This window comes from Balaenoptera acutorostrata, chromosome 16 (assembly GCF_949987535.1).
Source record: "Balaenoptera acutorostrata chromosome 16, mBalAcu1.1, whole genome shotgun sequence".
In the NCBI taxonomy this organism is placed as follows: domain Eukaryota; kingdom Metazoa; phylum Chordata; class Mammalia; order Artiodactyla; family Balaenopteridae; genus Balaenoptera; species Balaenoptera acutorostrata.
The window spans coordinates 727,736-743,954 of record NC_080079.1 but is presented as its reverse complement, the minus strand read 5'-3'; the positions used below and the strand labels follow the sequence as shown (position 1 = coordinate 743,954).

At 61.0% G+C, this 16,219-nt stretch overlaps 1 protein-coding gene across 6 annotated transcripts in view; it reads left to right on the top strand.

Annotated features, from left to right (window-relative positions):
- The window catches only part of INPP5A (inositol polyphosphate-5-phosphatase A), a 181,723-nt gene extending 166,457 nt beyond the window's left edge, over positions 1 to 15,266 (top strand). For 4 of the 6 annotated variants that reach the window (XM_057530898.1, XM_057530899.1, XM_057530895.1 and 1 more), the window contains 5 exons: positions 178 to 251; positions 10,054 to 10,165; positions 12,789 to 12,857; positions 13,708 to 13,744; positions 13,882 to 15,266. In XM_057530898.1, coding sequence (XP_057386881.1) covers positions 178 to 251; positions 10,054 to 10,165; positions 12,789 to 12,857; positions 13,708 to 13,744; positions 13,882 to 13,991 — 402 coding nt within the window. In that variant the 3' untranslated portion in view covers positions 13,992 to 15,266. Of the gene's footprint in view, positions 1 to 177; positions 252 to 10,053; positions 10,166 to 12,788; positions 12,858 to 13,707; positions 13,796 to 13,881 lie in introns of all 6 variants that reach the window. The other 2 variants (XM_057530897.1, XM_007173321.2) reach the window with 1 other exon arrangement.
- Positions 15,267 to 16,219: the final 953 nt, after the last annotated feature.

Below are 16,219 nucleotides of genomic sequence, written 5' to 3'. Positions count from 1 at the left end.
GCCCTCGGGAGGCCTGCACGTGGCCCGGGTGATGTGCAGGGCAGGTGCTGGAGCAACGCGTGTTTCCCGGAAGTTACAGGTCCCTGCTGCAGACAGACCCCCCCCCCCCGGGCTTCTCGGTGCCCCCTGGGAGGCAACCCAAAGTGACTCTCTATTTTTTTCTGTTTCTTTTTGCAGCTCTTAGAATTTGACAAGGAGCTGTCTGTCTTTAAGGACAGACTGTACGAACTGGACATCTCGTTCCCTCCCAGGTAAGGAGCGCCGCTCGCTGGGCCAGCAGGTAACTGTGCTCCTCCTGTCTGTGCGTCGTGCCACCTGTGCCTCCTCCCCCCACCCCACCCCCCCGCACTGAGCACTGCAGGTGTCTGTTCTCTCCTTTCTCCCAACATGGCCTCTCAGATTCGCCTACGAGGGGCCCACACAGGCAGCTCTACGTTCTGGATCTTGCTGGAACCGTCGTGGGGTGGGTTTTGGTTTGGTGTGTCTGTGTTTGTCTTTCTCAGGTATGTAAGCTTTTGCTGGGTTTTGTTCTGGTGTTCATAGAGTCTTGAAATCTGCAGCAATAACGGTGCGTTCCCTCCCGACCAGCCCGGGGCTGCAGAGGGGCGGGCTGGGGGGAGAGAGACGATTACGAAGTGGCCAGGACACCGGGTGGGCGCTGGGCCCGCGGGCCCGTCTGGAAAGACACAGATGCCCCATCACGGGCTTCTCCTACCCGTCTCTCTCCTTTCATAGATTCCAAGTAGAAATTCTTATCACTTGGGAGAAAATGGGCCTTGGGCAGGTTCAGGGAAGCTTTCTCAGGTAGACGGGACCTGGTGAGCAGCTGCAAGCGGGGCCGAGGGCGCCGCCTGGCCCCCCTCGTCTGCGTCGGGCCTGGCAGTAAACGCGTCAGATCCACGTCAGAGGAACGGTTGGCATCCAGAACGTGCTGGGGGGCCAGGTCCTCTCAGGCTCCCTCTGAAGGTCACCCCTGCTTCCTGGGCCACACTCCAGTGGTCAGACGTGTGCAGGCTTGAGGGGCCCCCCACCGTCCACTGGACATGGGACTCACTGCAGGTCCAGGCTCTGGCCAAGGCAGCCGGGCGCTCGCAGCTCAGGGTCAGCACCCAGACCAGCGGTGCGAGGTTCAGGGGCCAGAGAAGCAGGGGCCTGGGCCTTTGGGGTGCCTGGTGGGCCCCCAGCAGCGGCTCCAACACCCGTGAGCTCGTGACTCAGCGGCTCAGGACCAGAAGGGCGGCCCTCAGCCATGCCGTCCAGGTGCTGACCACCACGTTGCCCTCAGTCTCTGACGCTACTTTAAACGTACATATGATGTGCGGTGAACCGTGCTCCCAGGTACAGCTAAAGTCTAAAGACGTCCTGAGGGACTTGTTCAGCCCGCGCCTCCTGAGGGTAGTGCCGGGGTCCCTCCTGCTTGATCGGGGTCCAGCGCCTCTCTCAGGGCTGTGGAGCCGGCCAGGAGGGAGGGGGCCTGGGGCTGCCGAAGGCATAGCCCTGTGGACACGTGTATGCCCTGAGCTGGCGTCGGCCCCTCGAGCTTCTCGCAAACGCCACAGCCTTGAAGGTCACCCAGGTGCAGGGCGCAGAAGATGCAGGCAGGACCGGCCACAGGACCTCGTGGTCCGTGCTCAGGTGGCCGAGAGACGAGCCCCCCACCCCTAGGCAGCGGAGAGACTGGCACGTCCAGAGTCAGGAGGGACAAGTCTGCGTGGTCCAGCCAGGCCCCGGCTGGCAGTCTCCAGGAAGCACAGGCCATCCCCCCGGAAGGCGGCCGTAGCCCCGGCCTCTGAGATCCCACTGGTAGGTGGGGGTGGGCATGCTTTGGTGCCAAGCCGGAGGAACTCCAGGGAGGGCCTGGGGTTCGTCAGGGTACCTGGGGCTGCGGGCACCTCGAGGTCACCTGCGCTCAGTCTGGGGCACACCTGCCTCGGGGTCTGATGGGCTGGTGTGGCAGGAGAATGACCCCGAGAGGTCCCGCCCTCGTCTGGGAACCTGTGGACGTCCTGTGACTTTGCAGGTGCGTTAGGAACGTGCCTGCACTGTAGGGGCGGTGTCCTGGGCCGCGGGGCCCCCCCCGCAAGCCCGTCGCAGCAGAGGTCCCCCTCTGCCTGGAGGTGACGGCTGCCACCCGAGGGAGGTGGCCTGGGAGGGGCAGGCAGCCGGGGGCACTGGGAGGACCATCAGTGTAGGGGTCAGATTTTCTCCCTTTAACTGGGAAGTAGCACTCGAAGTTTTCTGAGGTGGGAAAAATCGTGGTTTACAGACTAAATCATCGGCTCCCAAAGCTGGGGGTCCAGCTCACAGTAGGAAATACACCTGACCTGTCAGCCCCGTCACAGCCGGTGGTGCAAGACCCACCACAGGCTCCTGAGGCCTTTCCGGCCACTGCCCGGCTCATCCATCCCTCCCCCACTGCCCAGGTCATCTCCCCCCACTGTCCAAGTCACCCACCCCTCCCCCACTTCCTGGGTCATCCATTCCCCTCCCGCACTGCCCATCTTCCCCCTCCTCTGGTGCCTGGGTCACACCCATCCCCCTCCCTTGGCTCTGTTGCATTTTAAAACCATGTTTGTGACCATCGGGTAGAGCTCACAGCCACCCTGGGTTGCCACGTGGGGTCTGGAGGGCTGTTCCAGACATGGGACAACGTCAGCGGAAGCAGAAGTGGGACAGCAGCAGGGACTTGGTTAGAAACGGTGGCTGTGTGGTTTGGTACCCAGATGTGTTCTCTGACTCTGCCGGAAAATAAGTGATCTCAGGAGTGCTCTGTGTGTGTGTGTGTGCAGGAGCATGAGCTCCTGTGCACACGTGTGCAGGGTGTGTGCACAGAGGATTGTGCGTGGGTGTATTCACTTGTGCACACTGTGTAGGCACGTGTCCATGGATGTGCACCGCATGGGTGTGGGTGCATGTGTGTGCAGAGTATGTGCACGTGTGTGTAAGGGTGTGTGTGTACCTGTGTGGGTGGGTGTGCAGGATGTATGCGATCGGATTATAGACTGATTGCATGTGTTTGTGCAGTGCATGGGTTTGTGTATGTGCATATAGTATCCACACATGCACGAATATGGGTGTGCACACGGAGTGTATGTACATGGTGTGGGTGTACACGTGTGCATGCAGAGTCATACGCATACATGGTTGTATGTGCACACGTGTGGGTATGTGGGTGTATGTGCATGGGTGTGTGCAGTGTGTCTTGGGGTGGGGGTGGGTTGTGTATGCACATGTGCACGGTGTGTGTACGCATGGGCCTACTTGTGTGTGCGTGTGTGTGTGCAAGTACGTGGCTGTGTACAGGTGTGCATTGCAGAGGTGTGGGTATGTGTGTGTGTGAGCTGTGTTTGCACATGTACATGGTATGTGCACATATGAACAAATAGGTGTTTGCACGTACATGGGTGTTTATGTGGGGGGGTGTGCATGAGCTTGTGTGCAGTTCGTGCGTGTGGTGCAAAACTCGTGTGCATACGTGTATGCGTGTGTGTTTCCTGGGTGTATGCATTGCCTGCCTGGGTGGGTGTGTTGCTGGGGTGTGCAGGGGGCGTCCTCTGTGCACAGCTGCCAGCCGAGGGCCATCTCCCGCTCTTGGAAGCTGTCAGGGGCTTCTGGCCTGGAGCGGTTTCCCTGCAGACCGTCCGTCTACCGCTTCTCTCCGAGCTGAGGGGTGGGAACCGCCGAGGAGCCGCCTGAGGAGCCTGGCGCCCGGGCTGCCCTGGTCCTGCGTGGGGAGGGGCAGGCGGGGGGAGGTGGGCAGGGGAGGCGCCCGTCGCGTCCCGTGTGCCCAGCGTCCCCGCCCTGGACAGAGGCAGGGAGTCTGCCGGGGTGCCCGCCAGCTGCGCATCCTGCCCACGGGGCCGTCCTACGTCCAGGCTCCACCACGCTGCCCTGTTTGAGGTGGAAAGGCGGAACCTCCCGGTTCTGTTTCTACTGGTGAGGCTGAGCCCCTTGGGGACCTTTCCGGAAGACGCGCTGGTCAGTGAGGGACACCACGTCTGCGTTTGTCTGCGTGGCCTCGGGCAGGGCAGGGTGTGCATGTGGCAGCCCCGCAGTCACAGAGAAGGGCCACGCCAGCCCCTTCCCATGCTCCCAAGGCCGTGTCATCCTCACGACTCCGTTCTGTGAAAACGGCCCTTCCCTCCCACGTGGGCCAGGCGGTCGGGACAAAGGTGCGTGGGCTCCGAGGCTGTGGGCCCTCGCTCGTGGCTCTGGGCGTTTGTGGGGACGGTCTGTGCCTCACTGGCTGCCGGACTCTGGCACCTCCTGGGGGCAGGGGGGGTGTGGACAGTGTCCATTCAAGGGGCAGTGGGCACCCCAGGCCGTCGTGCCTGTCCTCACCCAGCTTTCCTCTCTGTGAGGCCTGTTTGCTCCAGCTTGTCAGCCAGGGAATTAGCAAGAGCCATGGGCATCCCTGGTGCCAACGGGCAGTGCCACGGGAGCAGGGTGTCCTGAGCGGCATCCTCTGGCCGTCGCGCCTGGTTTTCAGAACCTTTCTGTGCCTTTGACTTTGTTATCCAAGCAGTGGACTCAGTGCAAACTGGCTGTGGAGTCCTGGTCCCCGTCCTGGTGGAGGCGAGCGCTCAGCTGCCGGGGCCCAGGGGCTGGGGGCGGGGTCAGTGCAGAGCCTGGAGTGGGGGCCACCGTGCCCCCCGTGGCTCCAGGCTGTGGCTAATCGCATACCCGGGACAGTCCTCAGAGACGCTCGAGCAGACAGGTCTCCTACGGAGAGCGAGGGGGGCGGGGGGGTGTTTCTTGGGCAGAGGCGTTCGTGACTGTTCTCCACGGGCTAACAGAACTCCACTCCTAATGGATTGGAAGTCAATGCTGTGTGTCCTTTTGCTGGAAGAGGTGCTAATATTTCAGGCGTTTGTAGAGCCTTCAGTTCTCGTTCTTCTCAGCCTCGGGCACAGTTTTGCACCTTCGCGAGGGACAACCACGAAGTGACCGGCGGCGTGGGGTAGAGGCAGGGAGCGCGGCCAGGCCAGGCTAGTGGGCGCAGGGGGTGCCCGCCACAGAGACCCTCCAGGCCCCACCCTGCGCTCCAGATGACGCCCGCCAACCCCTAGTGGCCACGGACGGCGCTCGGGACCAGGCCAAATGAAGGCCTTTAACGCCACGCGGTGTTTCCACGTGCTGGTGACATAAAAAGCTTTAAGCTCGTGCTCAGAATAACTGGTGGGCAAAGAGCGCGATGCTGGCGCTGGCGTGAGCCGTGCCCGCCTGGTCTGTCTGTGTGCGCGGCCTGGAGGGGCTGCAGAGCCGACCGCGAGGCTGGTTGTTTGCAGTGGACAAGGCGACGGTCAGCTTTCTGCGTCCTGCGCTGTCATGCTGGCCGCCCTCCCTGCCCTCGGCCCAGCGTCCGCCGGCGGCTCCCACTCTCAACCTGGACTTGGGCCGATCGCGGGAGCCCCCCCTTGCCCCTCCCCAGGAAGGCCCGGCGTGAGTGGCAGTGATCTGGGACGCCCCAGAGGTGACCACCAAAGCCTGTCCTGTGCATCCAGCAGGGAGTTTCTAGCGTAGAGTGTCATTCTGAGTTACTGTCGTTGGTTTTGAAATAAAGAGATCAAAGTATGAAGACGAGACGGCTTAGCTGCCTTTTCCACTAACGCGGTGGCAGCAGGCTTCCCGCGGTGTGGAACCCTCCCCCAGCCCTGCACGCGGCCCTGCCCTGGACCCAAGTCCCTGTGGAGCGCTGCCGCCCACCCGTGCCCTCGGAACCGCCCCCGCCGCCGCAGGAAGCCTCCCGTCCCTGAGGCTCGAGAATTCCCAGAGGTGGCGGATGCGCCCACACGCTCCCCTCCCGTCCCACTGACTCCTACCTGTGTCTCCCAGGCCGGAGATTCGATCAAGGAAGCATTCGTGCGGCTTTGCCTGGGTGGGGCTGAGGAGGGGGCCGCCCCCAACACCGTGACAACAGCAAGTAGCGTCTCCGTGTAATCGCGAACATAGAGCTCACCTTCCAGCCCCTGACAGGGTCTCGGGCCCCTGGGGGTCCACACGTCACGGCCGAGAACTCCCCAAACCTGGAAGTAACCAAAACGCCACCTTTAACGGATAGATGTTGGCTGCTGAAGCGGCCGGACCCCTGCTCCCCGCGGGCCTGGGAGCAGTGGGAACCAGGGGGCCGGGGGCTGCTGTGTGTGGCGCGGGAGCCGCCGGGGGGTGGAGGGCTGCTGTGCCCCCTGCGCTTGTGGCTCTGCGTGACACGTGTGCCCCAGAGTGAAGCTGACCGGGGAGGTGGACAGGCGCACAGTCAGAGTACACACCTCGCCAGAGAAAAGTCACACCTTCCCAAGGACGGACAAAAACGCTCCACGGTGGGAAAGAGGTTTTTACTGGGCAAATTAATTACAGAAAAAGATCCAGCGAGAGCTTTCGAAAAAGACAAAAATATATATAACACAGGGATAAAATGTATTACACGGCTCTGGCCAGAGAAGGCTGTCTCTCTTCAGTGGATACATTTATTTTTATATTAAAGATTCGGAGGTGCTTTTCAGACTTCTTTTTGGGCCATAATTCAACTTTGGACCATCTGTAGATTCCTGTCTGTAACGATAACTATAAAACGGTGACATTTGGACAAGAAGGCTGAGCTCCCTGCTGTGTGCCCGGCCTTGTTCTTGGGAAGGGAGCCAGGAAGCTTGTCCAGCTGGTCTCCGAGCCCCGGGTGGACACGGCCCACACGGAGGCACGGGGACAAGCGCTGAGGGGCAGAGGGCCAGGGCACCGGTTACTCGGGAAGCCGCCGGTCACCCCACGGGGACGCTGCGGGCACCTGTGTCCACAGAGCCGGGTCAGCTCTACGGCTCTGACCATGGGCCCCTCCTGGCCCCTTGGCCCCGAGCTCCTCCTCCCCACGACAGTGTGAATGTTATTGCCCAGCTCAGGTGCAGCTTCCTTCCGCCTCCTTTTCTTTCCCAGGAGTCTCAGGTGTTTGGAAACTGAGTTCCTGCACGGCCACTGCCTGCCGGCCTCCGGGGCTGCCATGCACGGGTGGACGGTCCGCCAATTCACCGGCCGCGCGGGCCCGTCCACCCTCAGCAGGGCCGTGACTTGGGGACACTCGCGTTCTCCCCGCACGAGAAGCCCAGGAGGGTCCCCCGCAGCACCCCCAATTCTCCACCTCCCGCTCCGGTGAGAACTGGGCCTGTCTGGCCAGGTTCAGGGGCCCCCGCCCCCTCCACCCTCGGACTCCTCCTGAGCCTGCGTCTCTCGCGCACGGCGGCCGGCCCTGCGGAGTCGGGCGGCCGGCACAGTGGGCCTTTGTGCCTTCCCGGCCTGGCTGCTGGCCTCGGGCCCTGGTGACACCACCCGCCTGCCCGCCGCTCAGATGCAGGCCGAGCCTTGTCGGCAGCGCCCTGGCAAAGGGGCCGCTTGCCCACATCCTGCATCCTGCGGGAAGGAGCCCGAGGGGCTGGGAGGACAGGTGGGCGATTGTTAGCTTTATCTCAGGGCCATTCGTTGTGGCGGTCACTCCCCACCATGCGGGGCCAGGCCGGCGGCTCGTCCCGCGTCCCCGCCCTGCGCAGCGTTTGCTTTCAGATAAGTCCGCGTGTGCAGCGAGCATTAATCATCGGCAGCCCCGGCAGGCAGCGCTGGGCCATCCTTGGAGTGGCCTGGGCAGGGCCCCCCTCCCGGGCCCACGCCGGCCTTGCCCGGCCCATCTGCACCAGCACCGCCCTGCTCGCTCCTGGCCTGGCTCTGGGAGTGGCTGGCCCCTTCCGGGAGTCTGTCCACAGCAAGGGCCCCCGGTCTGTGGGGTGAGGGTGCCGCCCCCAACCGCCCTGCCCGTCCCGGCCAGGGCGCCCCTCACGGCCAGCTTCTTTCGCCCGCTGAATCACACGTGGGCAGGCCCCACGGCAGCAGCAAGGTTGAGAACACGGACTGAAGGCCCGGTGGGAAGCTTGTCACGGCTCCGGGCCTCCCGGGCCCTTCCGTGTTACTCCTCACCAGGCTGACTGTCCCCGTGATGGCCCGTCAGCTCCTGGTGGTGGACGGGGGACTGGACTCGGGCCCTGGCGCCCTGTGATGATGGCTCCGTGGTGTGCTTGGGGACTGTCCATCACTTACCTGAGTGGGCTTTTCGTGCTGTTTCTAACGCAGGACCCACAGCCTTCCCTGAACCTTGCCCTAGGCAGGTCCCCAGGGGGCTCTGTGGGCATTGGGGTGCAGCCTCAGTGGGACCCCCGATGGCCAGGGCTCCCGAGGGCTTTCCCGTAGCAACAACGTCATAGGTGCAGCTGAGGGTCACGCGGTGGTTCCCGAAGCCCCCGGGACTCGATGCTGCTCCCGTCTGCACTGCATCTCCGAGGGATGCTTCGAGCCGGCCCATTCAGCACTCTTGGAGCAGCGTGCGTCTGTGCGGCTCCTGCGCGACGGGGAGCGTGGGCGAGGCCCGGGGTGGCCGGCTCCACCTCCCAGACCTGCTGTTGACCGCAGATTTCCCTCCAGGTGAACCTGTCCTGCCCCGCCTCACGGTCAAGGACCAGCTTGGGTGGGCTCAGAGCACACACGACCTTCCCAGCCCTGGCCGCAGCCCTGCCGGCCGCCCTCTCCCCTGACCTTTGCCTCCAGTGGAGGGGGCTGGGGGCGTGCTCTGTGCTCAGCACATCCTACTCTGGACACTCCGGGTCGGCCCGTGCGGACCCCGATTCCCGCAGCTCCCAGGAGGATGGGGCGGGCGAGCGTCGCTCCTTCGGGACCACAGCCAAGCTAGGCTGGGACGTGCCTGAACAAGCCCGCCGTTGGCCCCCCTTTTCCCTGAAGGAAGTTGTAGGGTGGTCAGTGCTCCGTGCCGTCAGCAGGTGTAATGCTGTTAGAAGCAGAGATTAGGGACGTTTTGTTTGTAGCCATGTTTGCTGCTTTGGGTCTTCAATGAACTAAATTCCTGCAGGGCCTGGGGCCGTAAGTCGCCGTTTCTGGCGGGAGTGTGTGGAACGCTCTGGAGGATGGAGGAGGCTGAGAACCGTTAACTCAGGTTCTGCGGATCCTGACCACGGGCCACAGAGGGAGGGAGGAGGGGCAGAGGCCCCACGCGAGCAGGTGCCCAGGACAGAGCAGCCCGGGAAGACAGTGGCATTTTTCTCCTCCAGCTGAAAGCACAGGAAAATTTAATAGAGAGTAAAGTGCCATTCACAGCAAATACCATGCGGTATTTTGGAACTAACCTAAAAAGCACATTAGACCTTTGCAAGGAAAAGTTTTAGACTGTATTGAAGGCCATAGGAGATGCACCACGAGAAAGCAGACCCGCCATCCTCGTGGGTGTGCAGGGAGCACGGCTGAGGGTCCCCCAAAGCCAGTTAGTTCATTCTGGTTAAATTCACCTGCTGTTAGTTCAGTGCAACCCAATCAAAATGCCCACGGGGTGGGGCGAGCAGTTTTACATGGACCAGGGCGGACCCGCTGGGCAGCGCAGAGCCCGGAGCCGGAGGTGCCGGTGAGTTCTGGGCCTCAGCCAGGCGGCTAGTGCCAGGGTGTCGGGGGCTCCGCTGGTGGTCACAGGCCCCGCCTGCTTCTCGCCATGTCAGTCGGTCGGCTGTGGTGGCCCCATTCCCAAGGGGCCCCGGGCCTCTCCCCGCTGCCGCACGGGGCCGGTGGGCGGGAGGCGGGGCCCGTGCGGCCAGGGCAGTAAGTCAGGGCCACGCACACACTCCGCCACAGCGAAGGCCCAAGGCCACGGCCCGGGCACCTGGGCGCTTCCTGAGGTGGACGCCTCGGTGGCACAAGGGTGTGGCGTCAGTCTGGGCCCAGGCCTCCGTAGGCTCCTGGGCAGGTTTTCGTTGTGCTGTAGGCCGCATCCAAAGATAAAACCAAGTTTAATAGACGTGTCCGTGTCCGTGGGGAGGGTTTATCTGAAGTGCTGGGTGGGACAGTCCTTTGACTGTATTCTGGAAACTTCCGTCCGCCTGTTCTCCCCCTGCACAGGCTCGGCCTCTCTGAGGTGCGTGGGGCAGAGCCCACGCCGCCCTCCCCCGGGCGCGGAGGAGGGGCTGGAGGAGGGGCCCCGCGGCTGCTGACCGGTGCCTTCCTGTCCTGTCTCCCCAGCTACCCATACAGTGAGGACTCCAGCCAGGGCAGGCAGTACATGAACACCCGGTGCCCCGCCTGGTGTGACCGTGTCCTTATGTCCCCGTCCGCCAAGGAGCTGATTCTGAGGGTAAGTGTGAGGGCCGCGCAGGCCAGAGCCCGGGTGGGTGGGGAGCCCCGGGCCAGGGGACGTGCCCTCCTGCCGGCCCCAGGATGAGCCCTGACCCCGTCCTCGGGGCTGGGATGGAGCCCGATCTCCAGTGTCTTTCTGGATTCAAAACAGGCACAAACTGTCGCCAGTGCTTTAGGAATCGTTTTAGTTTATTGTGTCCTCGGGGGAGTCAATGAGCTCTTGTCCTCGAAAGAGCTTGGGAGCTATGAAGTCCGTCCTTATTTTCCTAAGTTGTAAATCAGAGCCAGAGTCACACTGGGGCTTGAGAAGTTAAAGATGAATGTCCAGCACTCAGGAGGCAGCCCCATGAGACTGGGTGCGGGGAGAGTTTGAGTTTCCTGGAGCCTCTTGATTTCCCGGGGATTTTCAATGCCCACATGTAACACAAAAGGACTGCTCTAAAGAATCAACACCTGCATTGGTTTTGTCAACCCCGTCAGTGAAAAAATATAATAACGAGGTGCACTGATTCATCAGGGCAGCGGTCTGGCCTCTGCGTGATGTGGGCAGCCAGTTAGGAGGGGGCAGGAGGTCCCCACGGCCCAGGCCGTCCCCCAACCTCAACCCAGTACGTTTTGGGCTCTAGTGACCTCCCTCCACAGCCCCCGAGGCTGCTGCGAGGAGCCCTGTCTGCGCCCCTGGGCCCCAGGCCCTTACCCAGAGACGCAGCCAGGAGGGCAGAGCCCCCTCGGCCTGCCCAGGTGCACACCCGTCCCCCTGCTCGGCAGCCCCTGCAGCCCCCCTCCAGGAGGCCCCACTGCTGGCCTTTCCGGGGCGGGCCGGCCCTCCACGCTCTGCCTTGAGCCAGAGTCCCCGGGTGCGTGGGGAGGGAGGCCGCTGGGCCCGGGTTGGAGGTGGGGACGCGTCGGGTCCGCAGTGAGCTTGCTCTGACGGGGCCTGGGGGCTGGCCGGGGCAGCCTCGGCAGCCCTCCCCGGGGCCTGTGGGCAGGGCCTGCACCCGGCTGTGACACGCCCACCCCCAGAGCCCATCGCGGAGGACAGGTGCTGGCTGGGCTGCTCCCACAAGCAGCCTTCCCGAAGGGAGCTGCACGGGACATTGGCCCTGACCACACAGACCCGGGCAAGCGTGCCTGGTGCCCGGCCTCGGACGCAGCCGTCTCTGCTGGGCCTGCCCTTGGGGCCCTGAGATGCCACGTGAGGAAGCAGAGCGTGGACAGTGGACATAGCGGCTCACGCCAGCAGGCGAGCTGAGCACAGGGCTGTGTCCAGAGAGGGGGCCTCAGGGGCCTCGGGGCGCAGAGAAGAGGCCAGTGTCCTCTCCCAGGGAAAAAGGCATCCTGCGGTAACCCCACCAAGACAGCAGGAGTGCGTAGGATGGTGAAGGGGGTTGCCCAGGGCTGCAGACGGGTCCAGCAGAAGGCGGCACTGCAGGCTGTTTTACCTGCGTTCACATCACGTCAGCTTCGGGGCCCGAGATTTGATGCTGCAGACACAGTGGGGACGGAGCTCGGCTGGGTGGCCCAGGGTGGGGAGGGCCCAGCGCCCTTCTGGGGGGGGTGGGAGCCCCGGCAGGCCCTCCCCTGGGGGCTGCCCGGTGGGCGGCAGGCGTTACCAGCCCACTGGCCGTGGCGTGAGCAGCTCCCGCGGCGTCATCCATCACGCCACGCTCGGTCACCTCGGCATCATGTTCGTTCTGCTTCCCGGCCCCGGGACACGGAGGTGGCGGGCGTGGTGATGAGTTGCAGCGAGGTGTGCGGCGCCCGCTTAATTTGTTTATCTGTCTCACGATTGTGCACTTGGAAATCCACAATTCTCTGCTGCCTTTGTGAATTACCACGCTGCGCTTGATGAACGTTTCCCCACTCCGGGGAGGTTCTGTGACGGCGAAGGACGCGCAGAGGGGTCTTTACGCCTTCTGGCAGGCGACCATGCTGCAAAGTAAACCTGACCTTAAGCTTCCTGCTGCATTAAAGATAATTCAGCTTATAGTCTCAGACGCTTCAGCCGAGGATGTGAAATCCTGGCCCAGTTGGAGCCAGAGCCGACTGACTGCGGGAACACACCCTTGGCTGCACACCTGGTGTTAAGGTGCCTGCAGGCTGGCAGAGGCGGGAGGGCGCCCTCAGCCCTGCGTCACTGGGCGCAGACCGCTGGGTGCGGCAGCGTGGCGTTCGGGGAGTCTTCTCGTTTGAACAGGGAGTTCTGGGTCCAAAACAAATGGCAACAGGGAAAACAGGAACCAGGTGGGCTTCCTCTGTGCCGGGGGCACAGCTGGAAAGAAATGTCACAGCTGCCCCGACTGCAGCGAGCACGGTCCAGGGCCCAGCCCGGAGGCAGAGGGGAGCTCGGGCTCCACACCCACCGCCCGTGTCGCCACCTCCCAAGGCCGGAGCCCTCCCACCTGGGAGAGCAGGGTGCCGACGTGCTGCCCGGACTGCCCGGACCTCCCTCCTGGGGGCCAGAGGCACACTGGCGGCTCTGAGCCGGCCAGAGCCCCACGGAGACGTGGGCACAGTGGCTGCGGGCGGAGCGTCCGCTGGGCTGCCACCCGCTCGCTGCTCTCCCAGGAAACCCCCCCATTTCCGCCTCCCATGCCTCTCCCTCTGTTTGCTTTTCCCAGTCGGAGAGCGAGGAGAAGGTTGTCACCTACGACCACATCGGGCCCAGTGTCTGCATGGGAGACCACAAGGTGACGGACGGAGCCGCGCCGCGGTCTGGGGGCCGGGCCCGAGGGGCGGGCCGTGACGGGCTTTGCAGGCTGGGGGCTGTGGTGGACTGCTTCTACTGCCCCTCTTCTCCGCCTCCTTAGTCTACTGCACAGAGGAGGCCAAGTTGGTCTGTTTTTATTTAACTTTAATAAAATACCAGAAGGTAGGTAGGTAGGGGCTAGATAGATAGGCAGGTAGATAAGGCAGAAGTGACTGGTCACAGAATAAAATACACAGTTTTACTATTTGTAAAAGGAGGCTGTGTCCACCGCTGGCTATTTCTGGAGGCCGTTTCCTGAACGTGCACTCAAGTAGTTTCCTGGCTTCTGGGGCAAGCACCCACCGCCAGTGCGGGTGGGAGACGGGCGGTGGGAGACGGGCGTGTCACCGACCCAGTGCCTTGGGGGAAACACCGAGTATTTGTTCCGGGACTAACTTTGTACGTGTGACTGGCCCGGGCCCCTCCGAGGGGCGTGTGGTGACGGGTCGTGTGTCACCATCAGCCACATGAGAGATGTTCACCGTTTCCCATTTCCAGGGCCTCTGGGCGGTCGCCCACACTGCCCAGGGGGCCGGATCCCAGGACGGGCTCTGTCCTTCCCCGTGTTCTTCGGGCCTGAAATCAGCTTTCACGTTGTCTTTATCTGGAAACAACAGCGTCTTTAGAGAACGCGAAGGCCCTTTGCCTCTAGCCTCTGGTCGCCCAGTCCCACCAGCTCCTCGGGAACTGGGGCCCTGCGCTGGGCCCGCGGGCCGCGGCCGGGTAGGCCGGGTAGCCCGGGAGCGGGGTCTGGGCGCCCGGTTCTGACGGCCTCTCTTCTCCCGCTGCAGCCCGTGTTCCTGGCCTTCCGCATGGCGCCCGGGGCAGGTAAACCTCACGCACGTGTGCACAAGTGTTGTGTGGTGCAGTGAACTGGTGGTAAATATGCCTCCTCCCTCGAGTTCACCTTTCTGAGCTTTTCGTGGTGTGTCTGTCCCTTTAACAAACGGCTGATTCCACGGCAGGGAAGCGATGCCAGCGCCACGAGGGGACCCCCGGCGAGACCTCCCTGCAGCAGGAGGAGCCACGTCCTCCGACAGCTGCATCGACAGGCCCGCCTGCGCGCCACCGCTAGACGGCCGGCCCCACACGTCGCTTCCGCCCCGGACGGCGCTCCGGACAAGCCTCACATACCTCACTGTCGTGTCTGTTCGTGTGACATCAAGTAGAAACATGGGGATTTTTTTTAAATAAGTCACAGTCCTGTCGCCAAAACTCTAATAGACAGCAAAGAGATTCTGCATTTTAGACTTCACGGTTTTCGATTTTTAATCATTGTCAGCGTGGAGGAGCTTCTCTGGCGTAGAAACCCCACAGGGCTTGGAGTCCCCTCTGTGGCGGGGCGGCCGGGGCTCTGCCGGCCGGCGGCGTGGCCCTCGCTTTCACTTCTGGAGGCCCCTTCCCTGTTAGTCACTCTACTGCCATGTTACATGGTTTTTGAATCACACTGCAGCTGCTTTCCATTTTTATATATATAAATATATATAAATATATACTTTTTAAAAATAATTTATAAACTTACCAAAACTTACGCTAAATATACTTTCCAGTATGAATGCTTGAGTGTCATATCAGCAGGGTAGAATTGGTGTCTAGGAGTTTGGTTACGTGCACGTCAACACACAAAGCTATAAAACAAGTACTACGACCCAGCAGAGCCGTCAGGGGTCAGACCGACCACAGCACATCCATACGAGCAGTTGGAGACTCCTAGGCCTTTTTCTGCCTAATATTAAGAACTGAATGTGAAGTTTATAGCTAGCTCGGGTGCACCTTTTAAGAATTTTGTAAACCGTTTTGTCTGTCTTTTGTTACTGTTCTATGGTGCCAAGTATTCTACATAAAACAATAATATCATGGGAGAAATAAAAATAGCTAGTCTGCTTCTGATAGAAACTGCTTGTAACGTGGCCTGTATATAAAAATATTCAGAGAAACAAACTGTACACGTCCTTGGATGCTGAACCTCTAACGACCTGTCGTAACCCTGCTGCACGTACTTGCTCCTGGCACCCGGCGGAGCAGTGAGAGGTGGTCCCAGGGCCCGTGGATGAAACACAAATGAACGTTTTATTGATTTGCTTTAACACTACAGAACTCCTGGGCTGGGTGAAGGCGCTGGGTAGAAGCTTGTTTTGGATAAATCACAACCGTTGCCAAGTGAGCTGGCGTCCACGTGCCGAATCTGTGTCCTTGACAGTACCGTCAGGGTCTGTGTCAAGCTGTGGTCGCTCTGCTCTGGCTGGCCCACGGTGATTCTGTGCAGCGGGGTTTCAGCTGTTGGTCACTCAGGAGGCCTTTGGAAATGACCGCTCCGGTCCCTAAGCAATAAAATCGATCGTGGTGAAAACATCCCGTCTGCTTTGCGTTTCCTCCTCCCGGGCTCCGGGCCCTTTGTAGCCTGCAGTGCAGGCAGGCCACGCTCCTCGGCAATCCTGGACTCCATTCTGTCGGATACTGTTACAGAACTGAGCTATGGCGTGAGAGCAGAGAGATCATCTTTTGGATTTTTACTGCAGAGGTAACTACTGGGATTTACCCCTCAGCATTTTTTAAATGAGATTACATAAATGCATTGCTTTCCTCAAAACTTTAAAACTGGAAATTCCTTTGCTCTTAACTTGAGCTGAAAGAACAGTTCACTCACATAAATTTTGAAAAAAAATTAATGCTCCCTTAGAAAGAAAACCAGCCAGTGAAAAAGTCTGTTTTTTAAATTGATGCAGCCATGTGGCAAAAAAACCCAAAAAAACAAAACTTCAGCCTTTTACATTTCTCTTTAACATTTTCAATAATGCCTTCCAAGAGAAATCTTACAGTAATACAACCCTTTATATTCAATTTTTTAAATTAACACAACAGTTAACGCAACCATGTGGAGCGTCCAGAGTTTGAACGGATGGGGTGGTCTTCTGTGAACCAGAGCAGACTCAGGCTGCTGTTAACTGGAATCCTGGCCCTTGGATTCCGGGGTGAGGAACAGGCCAGAGGGAGGAGGGCTTCCCGGGCCTCCGCGGGGCTGGGGGGCTGGGTCGGGCTGGCCGATCCAGGGAGGTGCCGGGTGGAGGACGGAGCTGCCCAGGAGGAGGACAAAGTCCAAGCACCGGCCAGATGTGCTTCCCCGCATCCCAGGGTCAAACGGGCAAAGAAAAACTCCAGGGCCCCTGAGAGAACTGATGCCGCCCGGGGCAGCAAAATTATTTTGGATTTCTCTTTGTAGTCCCAGTTTGAGTTAAACCCTGCTTTCTACCGATGAAAAAAATCTATTAAACGGCAGCAGAAGGGCTATGGTGCTAATGAATT